The sequence below is a fragment of the Amphibalanus amphitrite genome, unplaced genomic scaffold (genome assembly GCF_019059575.1).
Source record: "Amphibalanus amphitrite isolate SeventyFive unplaced genomic scaffold, NRLGWU_Aamphi_draft 000120F_arrow, whole genome shotgun sequence".
Taxonomy (NCBI): Eukaryota; Metazoa; Arthropoda; class Thecostraca; order Balanomorpha; family Balanidae; genus Amphibalanus; species Amphibalanus amphitrite.
Window position 1 is genome coordinate 703480 of NW_024881615.1, and position 22786 is coordinate 726265.

Consider the following 22786-nt stretch of genomic DNA (forward strand, 5'->3'; position numbering starts at 1 on the left):
ACGAAATGATAGTTCGCTGCGCTAAAAGAACAGCGGCTCGTCGCTGCCATGGACCTTGTCCCGCCGTCGGACTGACTCCCGGTGTCGCCTATTCGGCCCCTGGGCTCCACTCACACTGGGAAACTACTTAGTGGAGGCTGCATTATGCACCTAAATATGCGAGCTGCCGTTATGGATGCTCCCGCAAACTAGAAAAGCACATTATGATTCAGCTGCCGGTTATGGGTGGTGGAGCGGGAAGCGGCCGGCCATCTCCATACACGAGACAAACATTTCGTTATCATTTTAGGCACATGCTGGGAGGCCTATCCGACGATGGATGCTGTGGATAACCAAGGATGCGCTTAGCGGAAAACGTGATACATCCTGACTTTCAATGTGGTGACGGGCTTCGAGCGCAGTGACGATAAACAAAGATCGGGCCCCAGAGCGGTGTACTCTGTTCCAGCATTTATTGCAATGCTTCCTCGTGATATATTTGCCTATTTATAACATACATTGATATTGTATCAATGGAAGCTCCATGATTCGCGGGACCTATCTGGGCATATTTCCATAATGTTCTTGGCCTATAGATAATTGCTTTGAGTCTTCATTTCCAGTTATTGTTCAATCGTCGGCACACATTACGCACCAAACACTAGGTTTCCGGCATTCTTGCAATACGTCCAATAAACATTTCCATATACAATCATGAGTGATGACTATCATGAGCAATAAGTACACATTACAGCCCGACGCATCACACGGTGATCAGTTGTAGCTGAAGGTGACCGTCCGGAGTCGTGGTCAGCGCTATCGTGTCGCCGGACCTCACCAGTCCCAGTGACCTGACCCGGTCGGTGGCCCGCTGGATGACATCACGATGTGTGTCATTATCTGAAATCCAGGACTGTCCTGTGGCAGGCACATCTGAAACCGATTACCGAATTAAACGGGGTAAAAGCGACATCAACTGCTCCGCAAGGCTGCTCCGCCTGGTTTATAGTTCTTAGTCCAGCCGCTAGATGTCAGGCAGTCATGCGCCTAATAGATGCTGTGCCGCAAGGCTTCAATCCTGAATGGTCTTTTGGTTAGCATCATTCCCGCATGATTCGTTCCTCAGTTCGGTGGCCCTAGCTTCGAATACGATCGAACTTTTGTTTCTGATCTTATTTTTGCCATCTTTGCTGTTTGACATGTTCGTGACATAGGTACCTATCTCTATTGTCTTATCTCCGTTGAATACGACATACGGGACATGCTCATAAGGGAGCGGCAAACTTCTCTCGTCGGCCGTCGCAATGTCGAGATCCATGCATTGATTTTGTGATGAGTGAAGCAGGGTCAGGTCACCTGGACTATGACGTCACTTACCTTGAAGGACAAAAGGTACGACGCCACTTTGAAGCCGACTCTGTCTGGCAGTCTGTTCCGATGACGTCATCATGATGACAGGACACGGCTGTCGGAACCTGGCGGCATAGAACAGGGAAAGACGGTCACAGGGACAGAGTAACAGAGGAACCTGGAACACTCTCACCCAGTTGCAGTAAGCAGCTCTGACTGATGTGTTTTCATAAAAAAACTGCGCTGGTGCTTGGAGGCTGTTGTGGGTAAAGAGGCATGGTTCGTTTTCTTCATACAATTGTTATCATAATCCATACGCACATTTATACCTCTCGAGAACATTTACCAATTAAATCACTCCATGCAAATAGCTTGAAATACACGGAAATAAAACTATGTTTGGAACACCCTTGCTCTTTTTTTTTGCATAAGTAAAAAAAAGGAACACCCTTGCTCAGCGTCTCGATACCATTGATCTGTGGGTAACTAGAAATTATACGAGTAGCGTCCTTACTTAGCCAGCCCGTAAGGACGCTCTGCTTCTGTCTCTGCCAAAAGGGCGGAGGCTCCGCCCTAACAGAGTGGGTACGGTTCTGGATATGTACACCTGGTACGACCTCGATTATGAAAGGGACCAGGATAACATTAGCCGTCTCTAGCGTCAAACGCTCTCAGCGGGGCAGCTCGAGTGTGGACCTCCTCCGGAAGGGTGCCACCCGATGAATTGGACAACACAAGAGGGAAGTACTGAGACGTCCATTATATCGCAATGGGTGTATGTCAAGCGCCCACGGACCACTCGGGTACCTATATGGGCAAACACTGTCAGCTCTTTTGAAACGGCTAATAAACGATCCTTTAGAAGATCAGTAGACGACATATTGTCAATTACAATCAATATCGCTTTGCGCTGTTTGCGCTGTTTCATTAGCAACAAGCGGATATGAACCATTCTGAAAGCTGTGCTGTCGCAGGGATAAGCAGCCGAGAGCCCCTCTTTAGTTCGGTAAGTCAGAGGCTATGGAGTTCGGACTCCAGTGATTTGGCTATGATTTTCAAGATTAGATTTTAGTTATTGAGCATTAACATGTGCGATTTTAACTCGTGGGGTTTTTATCTAGCAGCGACCGGTTCCCGACGTGGCACTGCACACTCACACGGGCGAACTTGTACCTGGGGCTTGGTATTCCTCTACTTCGTCTTCGTCACCTTTTGTGATTATCGGTGATCATGTTCTGATTATCGGTGAATATTTTGTGATTATCGGTGAAAATATTCACTGAACGAGTTCCTCACTTTTGTTTGCCAATCGTGCATGGACAACTTCTAAGCTAGAACCACTTTAATTTTATGGCATGTTGATTGACAGCCCAGAGCAATGCACCAACAGCGACCTTATCGCCAATGACTCGGAAAGTCCAGTCGTCTGCTCAATGGTCCTTTTCACGACGGGCCATTTTGTATCAAAGGGGCCACTGACAGAAGACCTAGGTACATATTCCGACGCCGTCCTTACGGCATATGGTCGATATCCATCAAAATAAATATTTCCGCGTCGCCTCCGTTGTTGCATTGCCATTGGATCACAACTCGAGCAGCATTGGAAGCCTGCGGACCAGTATGAGTAGGTACTATGTAAGAGTGTGCATAACAGTGCCTGATAAACCAGTCGTCTCTCCTCTGTAAGGTGAGTTCAAGGGTCAAAGTGATTTGTCGAGGTGAGTTGATCAGTTTACCTCTCCCAATCAAGGCAATGAAGGAAATTAAAACGCTGCCTCTGTATCATCACCGCAGTACACAGCTCGGTGGTGGCTTCTGTTGGAGTCCAAACGGTAAAGCCGACGTTTAAGTTGCACGCTCAGTCTGTGCGCTGTTGTGACGCGGTTGGTGTGCCGTGTTGCAGCGATGGACGCTCTGTCGGAGCCGGCCGTGTGCCGGTGCGCGGCCGAGCTGGTGGCGCGCCTCCACTGGGGCTCGGTGAGTCTGCAGGCGCCGCCGGGCGCGGCGCTGCTGCTGGCGCCGCTGCTGCTGGCGGTGGCGCGGCGCGGCGTGTTCGTCTCGGTGGCGCCGGACGCCGAGCGGGCCGCCGACGGCGCCGTGCTGCCGACCGACTCGCTGGCCGCTGTGGCCAACGGGCGCGGCCGGCCGCTGCTGGTGCTGGCTCTGCGCGGCGCCACCGAGCGCCGGCTGGTCGGCCTGCTGCGCCCGCTCGGCGGCGCGCTCGTGTACGACGTGCTGTCGGGCGCCGTGTACCGGACGGCCCGCTACGCTGACGTCGGTCCGCCGGTGCAGCGGCTCGGCACCTGCCATCGGCGCGTCGTACGGCTGAGCGACGACATCGGCCGGCCCTCTCCGATCGGCTGGCAGGACCTCCGACTGGTCAACACAACAATCAAAGCCGTTAGCTACAAGTCATTTGCTAACGTGGATGTAGCTGGCTTCGGTTTAACCCTTAGTTTATCCGATATGATGAAAGTACTGGAACATAAAATGCTTTTCAAGCTAAGGTACTTTGATTCTCGGCAAATGACCTATGACGAGGCACTGAAAAACGTTGGAAACGGCACTCTTCAGACAGCGGTCGATTACTTCCTGGCCCTTCCGGAGCGACTTCCATATCTGAGTTTCCCCCTTTACCTGGGCAAGGTGCACATCTGTCTGTTCTTCGGTCAGCCGCCTGCCGTCAGCCGCGCGTCACTGCTGGGCGGGCCGTTTGCTGAGGCGGCTGGACGGCTGCTGCTGGTCGGCCTCACGCTGCTGCTGGTGCTGCTCAGCTACTTGGCTACCCGCGGCGGCAGCAGCGGCGGCCCGGCCGGCAGCTGGCTGCAGGCGGTGGCGCTGTTCAGTAACCAGGGCCTGGCAGCGCGGCCCGGCCGGCTGTGGCAGCTGGTGGCCGCCGGTGTCGGCTGTCTGGCCGCCCTGCTGACGGCGCAGCTCTACACGGCCGGCCTTCTCAGCCGCGTCACCACGGAGGTCACCGAGCTGCCGTTCAAGCAGTTGGACGACGTGCTGGACGCGCCCGGCTGGCAGTGGGCCTTCCCCAAAAGCACCGCCACAGAAACTGTACTGTTACGCTCCTACCAGCCCGGTGCAAACTTTGCTGAAAGTACAGTTACCCTCAGAGATAAACCATCCATGAACTTTCCAAAAATATTCCTCAAGAAAAGCGAGGCAGAGAAATTCGCTTTCTTTTACGACAACATTGAGATAGAACAAAGGTGCGACTGGAAGGCGTGTCCCAAGCTGTGTTACCATCCGCAGGTGCTGGCTACATACGGGTACTCTGTGCCGTTTCGCCGTGACGATCCGACCGTTCCCGCCTGGTACGTGGCGTTCCTTCGTCTGTGGGAGACGGGCATCTTTTCCCGTTTGAAGCGCCACAACGAACCGAGACTGGAGGGAGTACAGCTGGCCTGCGACGTCGAGCCGCGGCCTCGGCAGCACTACGCGCCGCTGGGGCTGGAACAGTGTGTGGCCGCCTTCACTCTGCTTCTGGGAGGCGCGGCTCTCGCTTGCGGCCTTCTGCTATGTGAGCTGGCGATCGCCAGATTGAAGAGCAACCATTCGCCTGCATGATACGAAGTTCCGTCTCTCTGCTGTCAATAACTGACATTCAACCCATTAGGCTGCTAATGAAATAAAGATCAAGCTGATGACGGGTTATTAAGGAAATCATGAGAAGCTGGGTTGCAGAGGGAATAAATAATGGACATGCTAAACGCATGCCTTCATTGCACGTGCCTTACTTTGTTCATCGTTGTGACTGGAATTGGGTAACCTTATCACTCCTAATATGCGGTGTGGCAGAATACCATAATACTGTATGAGCTGCGTTAACCACGCTGCTCTGATAAGAAATATATAGCTTATTGTTTTAATGCTTTTTATAGCCATGCCGCTGCACGCAGCCATGACCGTTTTGCAGAGCGGACTGCATCGTGGATCGTCTCTGTCACTCGGGGGAGGGGTGATGTCTGACGTCACCCGAGACAGGTTGGTCGGGCCAACGTGTCTCGGCTGTTTGACATGCATTGGTGTGCCGTGCTTCACCGCCCGCTGGGGTGGCGTCTGTCGCCGCCGCGCTCCAGGAATGCGCCTCTGAGAGTCGTGTCGGCAGTGCCGGACCACCGACCGGTCCGTGTATCGTGTTTGAACGCCTCACCGGGCAACATCGCGCCGCGCCCGACCGCCTCAAACGCGTCGGTGAGTCGGCACTCGAGAGCGGTGGGCAATATCAACCCAGATAGCAAATAGAGAGTGGAATTCGGAATATGCGATTCAGCACCGCTTTGCAATAAACAATTCTTGAATTTGTTGGCATCCATTCAGAGGAAGAAGATCATTTCGTAAGGTATGTGGACAAATACTCTGTCACTACGCACTGGCAGCTAGCCATAGGGGAAGCCGGGGGAAGCCCGGGCGCGGGGGAAGCCCGGCCACCCCGTTTCCGGCTAAATTATTCACAATAAAATGCTCAACTGTTTGTCCTTTCAGCGTGGCAGCTAAGGTAACGCCAGCAAAAAAGTTAAGGCTGACAAAAATTGCATATTGTTAAAGTTATAGCGCAAAAAGGATATTTTAAGGGTTTTTAGCTAAAAAGTGAGATATGTTGCACTGTTAATGTTATACCATACAGTACTAATATTTATACGAATGTTATGTAAGGACCGTTTAAGTGTTTGTAGTGAGGGGTGACGAGGCAGGCTGGCTTAAGTATGACATTTTTTTCGAATATCGCTGTTCTAAAATAAAAATTAGCACATTGGGGTAACCCCGGGCGAGTGGCCAAGCTTACCCCCAACCGAGAGCAATGCCACTAAACCACTGTTTTCCATGAGATTATAGGTACTGAGCAGATTTGGTTTACACCTAGATCAAAGATAAATTTCGAAAATAAACATGTTATCATAGACAAAGCCAGTCATGTCACTTAAGGTCAACTAGGGTCAAACTACGTTTTTGCAGATCACGCGACAGACAATGAAGCTAGAGCTTCAAAAATGGTGTCGTTGTGTTCTTCTTCATCAGCCGAGTCGAATGATATGCAGTATGATGCATTAAGGTAAAAAGAAAAATAAATTTTAAGGAATTTTGAAATACACATTTTTTTGTCAATTTTGCATCACGACTTTCATCGACCTGTACTGTATATGTAGTAGACGCTAGCTAAAATACCAGTAGTGACATAAGCTCTAAGATGTCAAGAGCTAATCAGTACCTTAATATTTCACTTTCCGTTAATATTTGGAAAACACATAATGGTTTCATCAACTCGTTGTAAGGCGCTGGGGAGGTGGCCGGCGTTACCCCTATGCCGGGCTTACCCCAGAAAAATCAACACTTTTTTAAAACTCGATTTTCTAAACCTTATACTTATTCCACGAAACCGAATTTTTGGGAAAACACGGCCAATGAACTTAGCTAGCTAGCAGGATATCAACATTTTATACAGCACGTATGGTATGTAATAAAAATGAAAAAGAGCTTACTATGCCGGGCTTCCCCCGGCTTCCCCTACCTGAATATAATTACATGACATGAATTATATTTGTGATACATGCCTCAGGCGCCTCACACAGCTCTCCGCATTGGTCGGTGTCCGGTTCACCGTGTCCACGGTCTCCGCCAGCCTGTGTTACAATGAGGTATACGGCCGGTGTCACAAACTCACCTGGTCAGCCGCTGTGTCGTGCCCTCCTCCGCGGCGGGAGGTGCGAGCGGCTACACTGACCTGGCCCGGCCCGTTACACTGACCTGGCCAGCTGGAGTGCCGTATCCTCCTCCCCCGGCGGCACCAGAATCGCCGCCGCCCCGGCCTCCCGAGCGTGCCGCACCACCTCGGCAGCTCGCGCCAGTTCAGGGTCGGACGCGCACACCTGGAGAACACAGAACAGGCGGCGGGAGAGCACAGAACACACCTGACGCACGCAGAACAAGCACAGAGCACACCTGAAGAACACAGCAAACGCAGCGGGAGAGCATGCGCAATGGGCAACACACTTGAGTGCAGAACAAGAACAGAACACTTAAAGGGACCCTCCCACCTTCAAAACAGTTAATCGAAACGTATTTATTCGTTCCCTGGCTAATCGGATATACCTATCCGTTTAGGCTGAATGACTCATGTAAACGGGGTAAATAAATTGGTATGAAAGTGATGCCGCTCGCTTCAGAAAGAGCGAAAACGAATGTCTACCAAATTTCATCGAAAACATACCTATTCACCGGTTTTCAAGATATTAGACATTTACTTTTGGCTATTTTTTGTGATCTCCGCTGTTCCTAGCGACTTTATTTGGAAGCAATAGGTCTGAGGTGGCATTGGTGTTAACTGTCGGTGTTGATTTTGAACACCGAGTAATTGCACCATTCTTCGGCGTTACACCCCACAGTTACACAGTTGAGTTGTGTTACACCCTACCAAAACGCCTCTCATTGGTGCTTATTTTCGTGTCACCGGTATTTTCAATTTATTTTCAGTGTAGCGTGGGCTGTGGCAGCTGAAAGTGCGGCATTTGTTGCGCGCAAAGCAGCATATAGGTACCACCGCGTGCCACCAAACGTTTTAGTAAAAGATTTAAGATAGTTAGGTCTGCGCTGGCGTCACACATTCCGAGGGGGCATTGAAATGCACTATATCCCCTCTGAATCCAGAGTGCTGCAACTTTGAAATTAGATATTTTCGATTTGAGGCATTTCTCGATGTTGTGAGTGCTCAAACCGGTAACTGGAAAGTGCAAGCCAGGGACCCCATTTTGGCTATCTCCACTCAAAACTAATGTTAAGGTGGGATGGTCACTTCTAAGGAAAGACTACGCTCACTTTGCTCGCTCTGCAATTAAAAAAAAAAATTGTACACACCTATATACCTACTGTACCTATATATTGGGACATAACAATTTAGACACAGCACATCTCTCCAACAGTCGTACAGAGGCTGCTTCAATAAAACGCATCTAGGGAACGGCAATCGGTCGGAAAGGCAAAAAGTAGCCGGCCGGCTGCGTGTCTCCATTCCTGAGCCGATTGGGTGGTCGCTGCAGCGGACGGCTCTGGGGCGACGGGAGTCCGCCAGCAGCCAGCGCCGGCGACAGCGGCCCAAAAAGAAAACTGCTGGTCGAGATGGAAACACACTGAAGGCGTTCCCTTATTTGAAACGTTGAATAGTCAACACACTGAGGAAAATGGGCTTGACTGTAACGCTCTATACTGTGATGTGGGACGGCCATGACCTTACAAATTTGCAATATCCCTCGTAGACTATGTAGAATTTGATACTGGACGAGACTAGCGACTATGTAGTCTCGTAGGCCACATGAGTTGATGATCATCGTTGAACGTTCTGAACACCTAATTTTTTTCATAAGATTACACTGTCGCCGATTTAGACTTTATGCAGATTTTAAGGAAACTAAATCTCACACTTAGAATGTATGTATAATATCCATGATTTTACTTGCTTACTACAGGCACAATCGATCAACGGGCTTAATCATCCAGTAAGCGGTAAAACGTCGCCGTCGGATTGCGCCAGTCGGTCTGTCGCCACCTGGCTTACTGTTCGACTCTCTGGGTGCACTGGGGCGGCACCTGAGGGGATCCGTCTGATCATACGGAACGGAGGGCCGGGCGTCGGTCAATACAGGCACGACACCGCTCACCGGCGGCACGTGGGGTGAGAAAGTCGCTCACCGGCGGCACGTGAGGTGAGAGACCGGCGGCCACCGTGTGAGAGGAGATTCTCACTGACAGGAAGCTGTGTGAGGTGAGAGACTTACCCACCGACGGCCCTGTGAGGTGAGATAATCGCTCAACTGCCGCCGTGTGAGGTGAGAAATTCACTTACCGTGGCGGGTCGTGTGAGGGGAGATACTCACTGACCGCTGGCTGAAAGAGGCGATAGAATCGTTCACCTAGGGCCGTGTGGGGCGATAAGTTCGCTTACTGGCGCGGCAGTGTGCAAGATAGGAGGTCTGCTCACCAAGGGCTGACCTGCACACTGTATGGTGAGAAACTAATTTCGAAGTTCGGACTATGCGTGTATGATTACACGCATAGGTACTTCATGACTTGGGGTGGTGCATTTTTTACCATCATTCGCGCATTTAAAGAATAAGTTATACCTGACTTTACGTCACTTGAATGACAGCGGTATGCTGCACACGATTCAGTAGTGCAAAAATGTGCGGGATGCATGCAAAGTGTGTGCATTTTCCACCATGACTGCACTGTGACGTCACTTGTCAAGTACTCGTGGTCGTCTGACGTGTGCCGGCCCAACTAATTGGCCCTGTCGGGCGTCGGACCGGGCGCGCCGCTGGGAGGCACGCGGCGCCAGGTCCGGTTCGTCGAAGGCGCGCCCATCAGTCACGTCTGAGCTGACACATCTGACCGGTGACCGGTCAGCGTCTGTCGTCCGTCAGGCCCTCCCCGACACTCAGCGGCGCCGAACTTTGGCCGGTTCCCTGAACGGGCCGCGGTCGGCGCCCACGTGTGGAGCACCCTCCGGGACGCGACCGGCTGACACGGCTGACACGGCCGACACGGCACGGCTGACACGGCTGACATCCAGGACACCCCAGCTACCCCTGACCCCTGGCTCGGCGGTGACCGCAGTAAGGGGCCGCCCACCTCCCCACCGACAGGTCACGTCCGTCACACAGCTCAGCGCTGTGTCACGTTCCTTCGCCCGAGTCACCGGCGATCGAAGAAGTCCCTGACCCCACTCGAAGGTCAGAGGGCACTTCTCACCTGGGAGCGAATATCTGCGAGCGTTTCTTCAAAGTCTAGCACCGCCTCGGCTTGGCGGCACGTTTTGTCCATGAGACGAACAGTCTCCAGCGGGAAGGCGCCACTGGCCGTCTCTGCGGACAGCATCACGCAGTCTGCGCCGTCTGAACAGGGGAGAGAGAGAGAGAGAGAGAGAGAGAGAGAGAGAGAGAGAGAGAGAGGGAGAGAGAGAGAGAGAGAGAGAGAGAGAGAGAGAGAGATACGTCATACACGTCATGACGTGTATGACGACAGTATAAGGCGGACAGACAAGGATTGACGTCATGCACAGTGTGAAAATGGCAGATCACACACATTACACGTTCGGTGCCGTCTAAGATCAGGGAAGAGAAACGGAGAGCGACCTTATGTAAAAATGGCGAACTCAGTAACAAATGTTGAGTGCCGTCTTCAACACCACAAAGGGATAAGTAGTGAAACATCCAACAGAGTGGGTGCCGTTCGAAAAAACTGAGACCAGCGCTTGTTGTTTACCACTTTTTATGTAACTACATTTCCTCACTGAGCTCGCTCCTGTCTTGGAAGTGTTACCATAATTCCCGCTACCTGACGGCGCGCTTCCTTACCGAGTACTGCGTTAGCGACGTCGGCCAGCTCTGCTCTGGTGGGCCGCGGTCGGGTGACCATGGTCTCCATCATCTGGGTGGCGCAGATGGCAGGCTTGCCGGCCTGCGGTGCCACACGGAGGGCATTATCATATCTAACGCGTGTGGTCACGTATGTCCGACGCCGGCCCGCCGACCGACAACTGTCTCCCAACGGGAGTGGTGCATGGCACTAGGCTCGACGACATCTACTGAACGGAAATACCTGCATGCTCTCAGATACCAGACGGCGAGAGATTGTACTGAGACCAATAAACCGTCACACAAATAAACCACCAATGCTCCTTTTTAGGTGTTAAGCACTGCTAATTTGCAGTAGTTGTGCATGAGCTCGACATTCCCAGAAGTTTTGGAATCGGTACAATGCATTGGCTTGATATGCAATATTTGCGGCTGACGGCTTGTTGCTAGGTTTCCATGCCTCCTTGGTTTACTTGTATCAATGGGTGCATGATGAGATTCGAGAAATAGGTATACCTGGCTTTGTGTGCTTTGTGGTTATTTTTGCATTGAGGCTAATGACTAGGACCAATATATGGTGATCATTACTGCGCTTCATAACATCACACTACATATATGTCCTATATGTTCATATTACCTCTTACACACATACAGTACACCAATGGACCGTCGTTTTGACCCGGCCTCGCAGACTGTCCTTATACAGAGAAAGCGATCATTGCCCCTCCCGGTGGACCGTTAATACATCGCTCTAACGAAGAAATAGTATCTAATCGAGCAGCCATCGACCGACCACAAATGGTGCCGCCAACATTTCCTATTAATGCACCTGCCACAGCGGACAAAAACGACCATTAGACACATGAGGCGATCCTCTGCGGCCGGTGGCACTCACCATATTGCACTTGGCGATGATGGATTTTTGCGCGATGAACACTTTTTCCGGGGGTAGCTCGACACCCATGTCGCCTCTGGCCACCATGACTCCGTCCGACTCGGCGATGATGGAGTCGATGTTCAACAGGCCCTCCAGACTCTCAATCTTGGAGATTATCTTAATATGCCGACCGTCCTCGCCTGACGCACAAAGCGGCTCTCAAACTTTGACATTGTGGGCGAGCGAAAACTGTTTGGACAGAAAGTCATGCGTTCGGGGCCTGGTTGAGAGATCAGCGACAATGAGTGCCTCGGAGTGAGCGGGCGTCCGCGGTTAATTAGCTAACTTTGGACGCCATTGTTCTGACCGTGTGCATTTGGATCAGCATACTAATCACCTGGAGCTGAGCGGCCGTCTCTGCCAGCTCCGAGCGAGGGCGAATTCGCCCGGTGTGGGGACCGGGGCGGGGTGGGGGCGGGGAGCGGCGGAGACAAATGAAGGCCCCAATGGGCACAGACGGAGCGCCAACGGACGGCCCGGTGGTAATAGACAGACGGAACTGAAAGACAGCAACAGTGCCGGAGACAGATGCACACTCAGAGTGATTAAGAGAACTGGCAGATTCAAAGTGGGGTTTTAGAGAAGCAGCCGAACAATAGAAACTAAAACTGAATGTGGTGCAGTAGGAATCATTCAGAGAAGATGGGTTCTTCTAACTGAAAGCTTGCATGGCATACAGGTGAGTTTTGTTTTGAGCATACTTTAATAGAATTACAATGCATTAATATTTTTCCTATTTATCAGTGTGAACCTATCATTTTTATCGGAGTGTCATCTCGCTTTAAACAATATTGCTCCAGGCTCAATGGCGCAGTTATATTTGCATCACCGGCGTCCAGTGATTTACGACATGTTTACGAGAACAGCAACGGAAAAGTGCCGTCCATAATAAAACAATTCGATTAGGGCTTGGATGTAAAGCTCTAAAGACAACATTTATTGGTCACATCGGACTGCAAACGTCGACACGGAGTGAAAAATGCATCTAGAAGCTACCGATATTTTACCAATTTCAGCACAGGCCAGTAGCAGTACGAGTTAAGGCAGAAAATTTGAGTGCTTTATAATGTCTGTCTACATCATTCGTAAAGACACCAACCTTAGGTTTGATTAGGATTTTAAAATTAATTGGAACTTCAACTTTGATTAACACTAAATTCATCAATTTCAATATTGCTGGGTACTTACAAACGTTGAATCCCGTCTCGACACTGTGCTATCCATGTCTCTACCACCTTGCCCACTAGTTCCCTTTCTCCAGTCACTGTTTGCAAGTAGCCTCCTTTTGCTCCCGACCGCCCAAACACTTATATACTGACCCAATGCTCTGCGCAGCTGCCGCACGCCGTCCCTGTCGCGGACGAAGGAGGCGAACACGAGGTCGACGGGTAGGGCGGCGGCCAGCCGCAGATCCTCCCGGTCCTGTTCGGTTACCGCCGGCAGGGAGAGCGCCGCGCCCGGCACACAGACGCTCTTCCTGGACCCGAGCTCACCGCCGGTCTCCACGGCGCAGAGTACTGAGTCGCCGTCTGCGGGACAGACGGAGGTCAGGGAACGCGGAAGCACACCGCTTTGTGATGAATGCCGATAGAATGTGACATTCTGCATGACCTTCCAACCATTTCGCTATGCGTGTGTATTATTACTTGAACTCTTCTCATCCGTCTTTGGCCCTTTAGTTTTACATAAAATCCTACAAAGACTGCAGCATCGCCCACTTCTCCCTACCTGTTTGTGCCTATACGCTCCAATATTTTCAGCCAGCCGTCACTACACCCCTAGAACCCACCGATCCCTATCGGCACCCATCCCATCCGGTCCTGATGTCCATGTGACGACACCCAGCCAGCCCTCTGTCCGTCTGCAGGGACCTTCCGCGACCCGCTCAATCTTGGTGAGCCCACCCCGGGGACGGTCGATTTGTGACCGGCGAGACGCCGCCGCCGTAAACAGGAGCTCGTGGCCGGGGGGGGGGGGGTAGCTGCTGCCCCCAGTCCTGCTCGACGGGCCGGGGTGCAGCAGGTTGTCCGTGCTGCCGCCCGCGGGGAGCTGTGACCGGAATGAGCACCGTGATTTGTGGCCGCCGGCCGGGAATTTAGAGCGCTCAGAAACTGTCCAATGTCGGATGAAATGTTTCAATTTATACGGAGACATTCAGTGGTCGGCTGTAACCAACGGCGAATAAATGAACGGACGCTATTATTCCGGCATAAATAGTGGATGATGCAGCGGCGGGCCATGATCTCCTTTGCGTGAGGAGCATCTCATACATACCTACACTGCCCACTTTGTATGGGCGGTGGACGTCAACAAATATCGTAGGAATTCCATTCGGCCAGACCACAGGTCACGTCACCATAAGCGTTTCCTCGCCGTATAACCACAACCGTAAGGCATAAACAAACCGTAACCGTAAAAGGTAAACAGAGCAGCCATTTTTCTCTCGAGTTCATTTCGTCACCACTATCTCACACATCATGTGCCAGGTCGTTGCCATTCTAATCCACTAATTCCTTGCAGATGCATGCAGTTTTCTGCGCAAATCCCTTCACAAGCAGTCCAGCGTTGATCTAGACTGGCCACAGGCTCACTCACCAACTGCAGAGACGCGGAGCGAGATCAGTCCGTCGTCCAGGTGAATCGGGTCGCCGGGCCGCACGCAGCCGGCCAGCCCGCTGTAGTCGACGTAAAGGTGACGGGCGCAGGAGCGGTGTCGGTAGTGAGGGTCCGAGGTGAGACGCACAGATGAGCCCGCCACCAGCCTCACCGAGCCGCTGCCGTCCTGGAGCAACACAGCTCGGTACACAGCACGGCAGCAGCAGCAACAGGTAACGGATAGAATGGAAACGCAAAGCATGGCAACGGACAGAAAGACACCGCACGGATATAGATTTTTGACTGGTGACAGCTATTTATGTCAGCGCAGGTTACGGCAGGCGACGGGTGTCGATTGAAACGTTCCTCATTACATTCGTGTACATACGTATAAACAACACGGGATTATTCAGCCGATTCGGACAGCCAGCCAAGCGCGAGTAACACTGGTGACACTGACAGCAAGCTGCAAGGGTTCTAATTTCAGATATAAGCAGCAAATTGTTTCTGCTGAGGGATCAGGTGATAAATAATTTTTATTACACAAGAAATAGGCAAGAATTGATTAGATGATAAAAGTCTATTGGACATTGAGCAAGCTAGCAATGAATGACGCCTTAGTTGTAAAAAATAGATATTAAATAGGAAAACAAAGCTTTTATTAGTGATAGTTAATTGCAAGCGGCTGAACAGAAGTCCTTCGTAACTATTCATAATCAATGGTTGAAAAGACGTACCACCACTCCATCCCACTCAAAGACCACTCAAAGTCAGGCCGCAGCGTACCGTCTGACCTGGTTGTGCAGCGTCCCGGTGCGCAGCTCAGGACCCCTGGTGTCCAGGGCCACCGCCAGCGGTGGTGAATCAGGACAGAGCGCGCAGGCTCTCCGCAGCCGGCGCACCCTCTCAGAGTGCTCAGCGCGGGAGCCGTGTGACATATTCAGCCGCGCCACCGTCATACCGGCCGAGGTCAGAGCCGACATTGCCTCCAGCGAGTCGCAGGCAGGACCTGGGGACAGACGTTTTACATTATATCTAGTTTCAGTGGTCAAAGCTGGACATGAGAGAGAGATAGAGAGAGAGAGAGAGAGAGAGAGAGAGAGAGAGAGAGAGAGAGAGAGAGAGAGAGAGAGAGAGAGAGAGAGAGAGAGAGAGAGAGAGAGAGAGAGAGAGACAGAGAGAGAGAGAGAGACAGAGAGACAGAGAGAGAGAGAGAGAGAGAGAGAGAGAGAGAGAGAGAGAGAGAGAGAGAGAGAGAGAGAGAGAGAGAGAGAGAGAGAGAGAGAGAGAGAGAGAGAGAGAGAGAGAGAGAGAGAGAGAGAGAGAGAGAGAGAGAGAGAGAGAGAGAGAGAGAGAGAGAGAGAGAGAGAGGAGAGAGAGAGAGAGAGAGAGAGAGAGAGAGAGAGAGAGAGAGAGAGAGAGAGAGAGAGAGAGAGAGAGAGCAATAGATCATATATAACTCATTCACCCTTCTCTGCATCGTTCTATCGCTGGCTGATATGTGGGATGGCTAGCGAACAAAAAGTAGGTACACAATTTGTTTGATGCTTATTTTTCCCGTTGCTTAGACCATTCTAGCTCAGTAAGATTAAAAAAGTATGCCTAAGCCTTTGTAGTTGTGCATCCCTTGCTCTGCCTGAATGAAATAACTTAGAGCTTTTAGTTATGCCAGACAGTCAATAACAATCTCATCTGAGAAGCTTGATTGGTGTTTAATGTAGAGCCTCACATCCCTCTCGTTATTAAATTTCAGTGGTCAGATACTAGTTATTTTGATCAATAACACACAGAAGCAATATCATAAACGTATTCACTATGAATGATCCTCGTCCACCACGCAGTCGTTCACTGAAATCCTCCTGAAATAAATCTCGAGTTACAGTCCCATCTTCTCGGCTCGCCTAAGCTTCAGCCTACAGCCGAGGAAACTACCCGGCGTGGTAGACTAGCCCGCAGCACACCCCTGCCATGCGGAACAGTCTATACGCTCCGTCACCGCTCGCCGCCCGGCCTTGGGCTCGCGAGCGGGAGGCGAACGAACAGCTTCAGTCGGAACCGATTCCATTAACCCGCGCCCCGCTGGGGGTCCTGGATTTCCACGCCCTGCTGGGGGGGGGGGTGTTTGAACACCCCCCCCCTTGTAACTCGGCTCCTGGGCCACGTAGCGATACGCGGAAGGCGGCGTTCGAAAGAGCGTAAAAAATAATGACGAAATCACTTCGGTCAATTTTTTGGTCAGGTCAAAGGTCAGGTCACCAGAGGTCATTGAAGGCAAAATTTCGCCGATTTCCAGGTCGAATGTCGAAAATTTCCAAAAAGCTAACGCATAACTCGGGAACCAATAGAGCTACAGCGCCGCGGAAAAGCGCATTCGATAGCCCTATTAACGCCCTTTCTGAGTAATTCTCTCAGATTTGACCTAACGTCAACGGTTTTGCCTGCAGGGGGCAAAAACTGCAAAAATGACCGATTTTTTTCGGAAACAGTTTTTCTGCAATAACTTTTGACCCAAGCCTTGTACGAGCTTACTTTTACCGGCATCGTGTTCCTCTCGTCAAGACGCATCGAATGAACTATAACTTGACCTTGAAAGGTCAACTTGAAAATTTGACCTCAGGTCAAGGTCATGACCTGACCGGAAAGGGTCATATTGCATATCAGTCGATCCGTATCGTCGAGCTGAACACATATAAGGCGTTTTCATCGCTCTAGCATGCCTCTATCAAAAGTTATTTGCGAAAAACTGTTAGATACCATTCGTGACCTAAGATGACCTCAGGGCACAAACAAGGGTCACGGACACCATTTTCATATTCAGTGTGTCTAAACCACTTGTAATTCGGTGTTTGGGAGTGTTTATAATGTCTTTTGTCCAAAGGAGGCGCATTTCAATTTTCTCCCATTGACTTATAATGGGGAGGTCGCAAAATTGACCTGACCTTAGGTCATCGATATCAAAATTCTGAGATATACATTTTGTACATGCTATTGCTCTTAGCAATCGCTGAAAGTTTCAAAGCGATCGGTCACTCGGTGTAGCTATGACAGACATTGAAACTTTTTATGAGGTGAGGTCACTTCAAGTGACCTGGTGACCTGACCTTGAATGACCTTGGTCTGAAATTTTCACAACATGTGTAGAATTGATGTATGATAAGGTGTACCAAAAACGGCGGCGCTCCGCGCCGCCGTTTTTGAGATATTCGCGAAAAACCACAAGGGGGGGTGTTCAAACACCCCCCCAGCAGGGCGCGGGTTAACGAGGGGGTCGTCGGGCTGGCAGTTTGCTAGGACATGACGACGCCAGTGACATGAACAATGAGCTTTGAGCAGGGAACGCTGGCATTGTGCTTTGTGTTCCAGCTGTACCGATATTTTAGTATTAAAGATTAAATGAGCTAAAAAGCATTATAACCCATATGTGATGCGTGCAATGCATGCATCTATTCATGGAGTTGATGGTGGTTGCAACATCAATCCAAGATTTAATATTGTGCCGTCTCCAATCAACAAAGTCTGTCAACAGAGCTCCCACCACTCAACGGTGCACTACCATTTTATCAACATTTTACCGTTTCCTCATCATTCGTCACCAAATTAGTTTGTCTCTCACCCTTTTCTGAGCCATCGTCTGAGAATACACAGGGAACACACCAAAGGCTCGCAGGTGCTCAATTTACAATCACGGACTCCCTGTCACAGCGTAGCCTACTGCCTATGTAGCTAGTCGCTAGAGCGATGAGTAAATAAAAACCGTAGGTATAGCTGTTCCCATGTTCTGTAGCGCTGCTATCAGGAGCAGACGGCGTGGCCTGGCACTAACTTTGCTGATTTGATCGCGTCACGTAGACCTGTTGACAAACTCAGCCGAGTAATGACTTTTACCAGGAAAATTGCTTTTGGCTGATAAAGGTCGCACGTGCGACATTCACAGAGTAATTAATTAGATTGCTTCTAGACCTGCAGACGGATGCCAGAATCGATGTTGTTTATGTGTGTGTGCTTTTTCCAGAAACAAAACTTGCTTTCTCAAAAGATAAGCCGACAAAACCATGCCATTAGTTAAAACTGCTTCGTCAGAATAATCACCTTGAGCCCGCATTCATTCGGTGGGATGCAAAAGTAGTCCGGATGATGATACTTGTTCAGATAGCTAAGTAAGTAACCTGCGCGATCTGCAGCATTCATCGTCAGCCGTTGTGAACAGTGCCGCGCAGCTGTGGACACATCTCTCGAGTCCCGCTCTGGGCAAACCTCATCCACATTGGGGACGCTGTCCGCTCGTCGGGCGATCGGAGCTGACAGTCGATGTCGTACTGGCGGCGCTGTCTCGGCGACAACAAACGGCCCGATCTGCGGCGACCGACTGCAGCCCGATTGCTGTGCTTGGTCGAGGGAGCCGCGGCACCTGGTGCTGGGTAGTCCGCGGCTGCACCACTGCCGGGGATGGTGACTGTTGGTCTGATCCATGGGTGGGCGGTGATTGACGCTGCTGTCAGCCAGTCTCAGATAACTGGGAGTCTGTGGACCGCGCACAAACAGTCCGAGTCGGCAGAACACCTTCACAAGATACAGAGCCAATGGTCACGCAGAACACGGATTTAGCTGCATTAGCGGACCCGCAGGTCCGCTACCCGGTGGTGGAGTTACATTGCCCGGCGGCGCGGCGGTTCTCTGCCCGCGGCGTCTGAGCCGCCCCTGTGCGCGGTGTCGCCCTTAGCCGGACCGGCCGGCCGCTCCCCGCGGAATGGTGATCGGACAAGAGTCGTTTGTCTCCCTTCCAGCGCTGGCGGCAACAAATAGCGGCGCCGGCGCTGCAGCGGCGCGGCCGGCCCGGCGCCCAGGCGTGTGCCGTGAAACAAGCCACTCGGGCCGGCGCGCGGTGGTCCGGCACGCTCCGGCCAGGGGGATATATACTGGCCAGACCGGCCGCGCAAACGGCGAGATAGCTGGAACAACTCGAACATGTGGATCGCTTCTTTGGGTGGCATATGGTCACTACCAGCTTCATAGAGGTGGTGTGCAGTGTGCCCTGTGGTGATATTTGCGTTTTCTGTAAAATAGTTGATAAATCATGAAAGGGAGCTAGCAGGATGATGACTAGGAGATCCAGTGGATGAAAATGCATTTACGTGGTTATATGCAATATTTTGAAGCTTTACCGAGCAAGCTGGATCAATAACATGACATTCCACGCTAAGAGAAAGTCCTTATGAACCCTTGAAAGCAAGACGAGTCTCGTTCTTCCCGGCTCGGGCTCCTTGTTTTTCTCGCTGCTCTGTTTATGCTCCGCTCTTAATCCCTTCTGTTTGCCCAAAGCTTTCACGCGCACGGTCATTTGGGCACCTGTGACCCGCCAAGTGTTTCCGACAACACCACGCGTCCGGTGCAAGTAGCCCTTTAACACGCTGCCAGAGGCCGCAAACAGGGCCATAGCTTTGGCGCCGCCCAGGGTCTGTGCCGGAGCAGACAGGGATATCTGCTCCTTGCAGCGCTGCGGACCATGTATGCACAGGCCGGGATCAAAGGCGCGGCTCGCGAGCTGCAGCGGCGCCTTGTCGCGCGGCTTCAGGCTCGGCGGAGGCACGTGGCCGCTGGCGGGCGGCCGGCCGGACAGACGACGGTGGTTCATAGTGGCGGCACATACGACGGATGTCCCAGAGCATTGCCGCCGATGTCTCACACCGAGACGGTATTGATCCGCACACGGCCGGCTGCAATAGCGCGCTATCCGCAGAATGCATGCGTCGTCTTACATCCAAGGACACTGTGTGGCTGACAACCAGCTTACCTTGATTTGATTTTTACATCGAAGTTGCGTGGCGCAATCGTTTCTCAACACGTCTCTTAAAATCAAGATGTCTTAAAGACGTTAAATCTCATGCTAATTAGCACACTCATCTGCATTTCAGCTTTTACCCAGAGCTGAGATGCACTCGCCTTGCACACACCGCCCACCCTCCCTCACCCACCGATAGTGCAGACGATGCCCGTCCTGCGGACGATGGTCGGCGGTGTGCGGACGTCCAGGGAGGCCAGGTATTGCAGCCGGGACCCGGCGCGTGCTGGCGGCGGCACCGGCCCGGGCGGCTGGTGGGACGCCCATCGGCGGCCTGCCGTCAGCTGAAACCGGCCACAGCAGCCAAAAAACGTCTGACATGACACTTGGGAGCGGTTTCCAATTCTGGGCTTGTGCTTATGGGCAATGGATGACTTCTCAGGCTACTGGCTAATGCAGATTCACAGAATTGTCATCGGAATTAATTTGTATCAAATGCTGGTAGTAACCGCGCAATACCCTGGCTTTAGTTCACTTATGCCATAGGTATACCTACTTATGCAGTCTTGAAAATGAAATCAAAACGAAATAATAAAGCCAAAATTAGAGCAGAAAAACTCATTTGCGATGTGATGAGCCGCTTTTGATGATCTCATTCCCTGAGCCTAACGATAAAATAATCCAAGATCAAATAGTGATGCGTCGTATTGCAGAAGTTCTTTGGCTTCGGTATAACCATAGTGTAATAAATAACATTTATTTATTACACTAGTTATTTATTACACTATGGTATAACCTATAAAGGAATAATAATGATGTAGGCATTCTCCACTTATGTGCATGACAATTCTATCTACTAATGCAAAAACAATAATGTATCAGAGCAAACGTTTGTCATGACGTTGCTGGTAAAGATGGTTATGCGATATATGCAGTGTGGGACATCCAAAAACTGTTCTTTTACCTCATTTCAATTTGGTATCGGTTTATGATTCGCTCGGACGCAATATAATACAGCATACGACTCGCAGTTAATGCACCAACGAATCGTTCATGCTAATGTGCAACATAATTAAACCTTATTATGAATCGCTAACGCCCGAGAAGCACATGAAAGTATACCAGGCCTTTGATCAGAGGTCATTAAAAGACGGAAAGTTTTCTCCGGCAATCGCTGCCTCTTTTAATATTGCGTTCATTTGCATTATTTTGCAATATTCCATGATTCCTTGCACAAAAATAGAATATTGTGAAGTCATAACGTACCTTGCCTGTTGCCAGGCATTTCTTGTCACAGTGTATTGTTGTTCTCCCAAAAGTTGTGTACAAAGCTCTAAGCTTGATGGAAACGAACAATGATATCCCCCGAAGTGCTTATAAGCCAGGATAAAGCCCACCTGAAAGTCTCGCAAGTTCTTCACTGCAAAGCCGGCATGATGGAATTGTGCTGTAAAAAGTCGTTCACAGAAGTTGGCCACCATCGCGTCGGCAGCACGCGAGTCAAACAACTGGCAGGCGGGAACAGCGCACGGCACCGGAGGATGGTGGGCTGGGCCGGCCAGCGGGGAGTTGGCCCGCGTCCAGCGGCCCGAGCTGACATTGGCCCCACTGACCTCGCCCTGTGGTGGCGGCTGCCAGCTACAGGTGGCGTGTGCGTGTGTAGGCATGGGTATGGCTTTTAGGTCGGCCGCCAGAGAATGTTCAATCATGATATGCCAGTCATCATTTGCTTGATGGGTTCTTTATCCATTAGCGGTTGATCAAAATTACTGGCATTGTTAGAGAAGAATCCACTTATGAAAGCTAGGTGGATATGCAATGGAGAAACAGTTTGAAGTTTCCATGGCGTATTCATTTTCTTTTAAGTTTTGTTAACCCGCGCCTCACGGGGGGGGGGGCTATTCATAGCCCCCTCCCGTTTTTCTGCAATACCTTCCAAACCGCTTGACGTATCAACGCCAAACTTTCAGTACCTTCGGCTGCATCAATTTGACACCTTGTGTCAAAATATAAACTTCGTAGCTACCATAGGTCGGTCGGAAATGACGTCAGAGTGACGTCATGTTTGGCCGATTAAATTTCTTCAAAAATGGCCAAGTTATACGCATTATTGCAAAAAAATCAGTTATAAATTTTTCAAATCAATTTTTCAGTACGTATTTGACATCGTACACCGATACAAATAGCACCATCGTGTTCCAGAGCTCAAACTGCATCCGATAGACATTTTTTTTTTTGTTGAAAAATTTCAACTTCGAAATTTGACCTTTTTTGACCTGAAAGTGACCTGAACTTAGCTATATTCAGATGAAAATGGCCTCAAATGACACAGGCGACACCGAATGCGAATTATATGGCCTAAATGGACCATAAAACATGTGTCACGTGACCGACTTATGACATAAAATTTCCGTGACCTGTGATGACCTGACCCTGACCTGAAAATCAAAGCACAAGTTTGGTACCCTCAGGGTTTCTAAAGCATCTGTTCACGAGTGTGTAAACCAAAAATCAGCCTGATGACTTGTAAGACGGCAGCCAGAGCCCAAAAAGTGAACAAGCCAAACATCGATAATTATTACTTTGACCTGACCTGTGACGTCATCGGTGACCTCGAGATCAATGAAATTAGGTTTCGCTCGACAGTTTTTCCGGAGCTATCAGATGCCGTTTGAATTTTGACGATCGGCCCAGTAGTTACGGAGTTAGTAGGGGGAGCTATGAATAGCCCCCGCCCCCAGTGGGGCGTGTTATACACAGACCCCAGTGGGGTGCGGGTTAAAGATCATG

At 50.7% G+C, this 22786-nt stretch overlaps 1 protein-coding gene across 2 annotated transcripts; it reads right to left on the reverse strand.

Moving 5' to 3' along the window:
• Nucleotides 1–107: 107 nt before the first annotated feature.
• Nucleotides 108–21523, reverse strand: LOC122381452 (pyruvate kinase-like). Of its 2 annotated transcripts, none has more exons than XM_043365617.1 (11): nt 21394–21506; nt 20190–20340; nt 15012–15226; nt 14218–14404; nt 12942–13151; nt 11581–11762; nt 10686–10788; nt 10081–10223; nt 7084–7205; nt 1357–1454; nt 108–879 (listed from the first exon to the last, which is right to left on the reverse strand). In XM_043365617.1, exons 1-11 carry the CDS (start codon nt 21475–21477, stop codon nt 743–745), a joined length of 1632 nt encoding a protein of 543 aa, XP_043221552.1. In that variant the 5' UTR covers nt 21478–21506; the 3' UTR covers nt 108–742. The 2 variants fall into 2 exon arrangements, with proteins under 2 accessions (XP_043221552.1, XP_043221551.1); XM_043365616.1 differs by having other exon boundaries at nt 109–912; nt 21394–21523.
• Nucleotides 21524–22786: the final 1263 nt, after the last annotated feature.

What these genes read in the sequence shown, in the direction of transcription:
- LOC122381452 (XM_043365616.1), bottom strand. Translation starts at nt 21,477, where the DNA reads ATGGTGGCCAACTTCTGTGAACGACTTTTTACAGCACAATTCCATCAT. An exon ending in GGGCATCGTCTGCACTATCG is followed by an intron (nt 15,227 to 20,189) that starts GTGGGTGAGGGA and finishes GTCTGTCCCCAG; the next exon opens with GTCCTGCCTGCGACTCGCTG. An exon ending in GCTCCGCGTCTCTGCAGTTG is followed by an intron (nt 13,152 to 14,217) that starts GTGAGTGAGCCT and finishes TCTGTCCCGCAG; the next exon opens with ACGGCGACTCAGTACTCTGC.